Source organism: Halichoerus grypus, chromosome 15, assembly GCF_964656455.1.
Source record: "Halichoerus grypus chromosome 15, mHalGry1.hap1.1, whole genome shotgun sequence".
NCBI lineage: Eukaryota > Metazoa > Chordata > Mammalia > Carnivora > Phocidae > Halichoerus > Halichoerus grypus.
In genome coordinates this window covers 34480508-34483405 of record NC_135726.1, presented here as the reverse complement: position 1 = coordinate 34483405, position 2898 = coordinate 34480508, and the positions used below count along the sequence as shown (strand labels likewise).

The window sequence follows — 2898 nt, the reverse complement described above, 5'->3', positions numbered from 1 at the left end:
TTTTAAATTTTATAGCTCTCAGTTTCACAATTCAATAATTCTATTTGCTTTCCAAGTAGATTTTTTTTTTAGCCACCTCAAGTCTTCATAGAATTAAGTGGAGTATAAATCTTCAGAAATAGAATTTTTATGGTGTCTCGATTTTTTTAATCAGAATTATAGCACTCAGACTTGTCCTTGTGTATCTTCTAATTTGCCCCTACTCTCCTCCCTTTATCACTCCAAGGCATGACAGCACACTGGAGACCCCATGCAGAGCTATAAAGGAGACACCGAATCCTCCAAGGGGAACTCAAGGGTGAAGCATCCTGACATCCCTGTCTGTGGGGTCTTTTTAAGCCCAAAGCTGTGGTTCTCAATCCTGAGTTCTCTCAAGTAATCTCAAAGGGCATCAAAAAATGAGGAACTCAATTTAAAGCCAAATGAATATAAACTTACTTCTAATTTTTATAATGTATATGTATGTTGTCAGGAAATCTGAGAGGGAATTGAAGACAAAGATTCATCTGAAAGTAGTATTGATTGTTCACTAAGATGGTGTTTTGTGAGCAACACTGACTAGAGTTGATCCTGTCTCTATCTCTTCCTCTCCTAATTATTTTCTCTCCTAATAGTTGTGTAACATTGGGCCAATCACTTCATCTTTTTTTTTTTTATTTTAGCACAAATTTATTTACTAACCAAACGGATGATCCTAATTAAATCAACACTTTGAAATAGATGCATGTAAAATGTTTGTGATAAAGATAATTGAACACAGTAATGAAAAAAAAAAGCAGTATGGAGATTTGCTCATTGAACTGAGCTTGTTCATCCTCACAGCTAATTCCTGTCCACAATGATGATGGAATTTTTACTCTACTTTTTCATAGACCCGAGTACAGGTGACATTATTCATGACGCATTCCACCACTAATTTCCCATTTTCCAATTTTCTTGTGATTGTGCTTTCCTTCCCATCCCATTCCTGATGTTGAACCAATGTGCCATCTGTGAAGTTGCAGACAGTCTCAGTTTTTCTGCCATCAGCTGTAGTTTCTTCAAACTTCTCTCCCAGGTTACATGAAAACTGTGTTGTTTTCAAAGTGCTCTCAGTTTTTATGGTGAGGTTTTTGCCGTCAGAAGAGATGATACAATCTGGTTTGGCCATTGCACCCACTTTTCGCAGAGCCATTCCCACTCCTACTTCCTTCATGTATTCGTCAAAGCCTTTGCTTTCCACTAAGCGCCATCTTCCTACCAGCTGCTGAATGGTGGACATGGTGGGTGCGGGCCAGCAGGCCTAGAGAGCAGAGCAGAGTGGGGCGTCGGGCACTTCATCTTCTTAAACCTCAGTTTCCTCATCTGCAAAAGGGGAAAATAATAGTAAATTATTTTTGTGTGGATTAAATGAGACTATGCATGCAAATAGTTTATAGTGGTACCAGGCACATGAGGCTTAGCAGAGATTATTATTTTTATTCTTGCAAAAAGGAACCCATTAGGTGTTTTAGGTTGTCAACTTTGGAATATGATATTTCCCAGCTCTTCCTGCAGCTTCTCTTCCAGACTTCTACCTAGATTTGGTAATTTAACTAGATGTGTCAAGCTTCTGACCGTGCTTAATCCTTGCATCCACCCACTTCAACCTTCTGCATCCTGATTTCTGTGGTTCTGTTTCTGGACCCAGGACTAGATCCTAAATTTTAATTTTGTGTTTGCTCAGCCATAAATTTCTGATATTCTTGATGGTACACTGTATCCTGGATTATAAGTAACAGGATTATGAAAGGGATTTAGAGCCCTTGTAGGAAGATATCAGATGTCTTAGCATCAGGTAAATAAGGAATTGTTACCGTGGAATGCAGAGGAAAATTTATTAATCAACTACTGTGTGTCTGGTGTCAGGGCTTTAGACTTTGGGAAATTTCTGGCAAGAGTGTACAGCTAGTCTTGAATGACTTTGTCTGAATAACAGGCTCCTCATATAAGGAAAGTCTTGTTCATTAAAAGAACATTCAGCCTAGAGTAGTGAGGAGAGAAGGGGGACCCACCTACCTAGCCACTGGAGTAGCTGGATCAATTTTGATGACCCATGGGATCACAGGTGGTAGTGCCTCAACACACTCACATGCCCAGTACCTTCTGGGTTGCAAAAAAAAGGGAAAGCTTACATACTGTGGTCAATAAGCTGATGAAATTATTGGGGATGGGCAAATAGAGAATATGTACAATACATATATGTATGTGTGTAACAAACTCTAAAGGCTACAGGGTTAGAAAGATACTTGACAAAATAAACAACTTAAATAGAATGATTTGGGAATGAGGTAGCATGGTATTGAAAGTGATTATTTATGCCTGGTGTTTGAGAGACATCAAAACATGGTGGAAGGAGCATGCCAACTTAGAAGGATCTGGTTTCAGCTTAACCTTCACCTCGCTGTGTGAACCATGAGTAGTCAATTTATTTTTTTTAAATTTTTTATTGTTATGTTAATCACCATACATTACATCATTAGTTTCTTTTTCTTTTTTAAAAAATTTTTTATTGTTATGTGAATCACCATACATTACATCATTAGTTTTTGATGTAGTGTTCCATGATTCATTGTTTGTGCATAACACCCAGTGCTCCATGCAGAGCATGCCCTATTTAATACCCATCAACAGGCTAACCCATCCTCCCTCCCCCTTCCCCTCTAGAACCCTCAGTTTGTTTTTCAGAGTTCATAGTCTCTCATGGTTCGTCTCCCCCTCCGAATTCCCCCCTTCATTCTTCCCCTCCTGCTATCTTCTTCTTTTTTTTCTTAACATATATTGCATTATTTGTTTCAGAGGTACAGATCTGTGATTCAACAGTCTTGCACAATTCACAGCACTCACCATAGCACATACCCTCCCCAATGTCTATCACCC

General features: G+C 38.8%; 1 protein-coding gene across 1 annotated transcript; it reads right to left on the bottom strand.

Moving 5' to 3' along the window:
• Nucleotides 1–643: 643 nt before the first annotated feature.
• Nucleotides 644–1333, bottom strand: LOC118555896 (fatty acid-binding protein 5). Its single transcript, XM_036124338.2, has one exon. The coding sequence runs from the start codon at nt 1259–1261 to the stop codon at nt 854–856; it is 408 nt and encodes a 135-aa protein (XP_035980231.1). The 5' UTR covers nt 1262–1333; the 3' UTR covers nt 644–853.
• Nucleotides 1334–2898: the final 1565 nt, after the last annotated feature.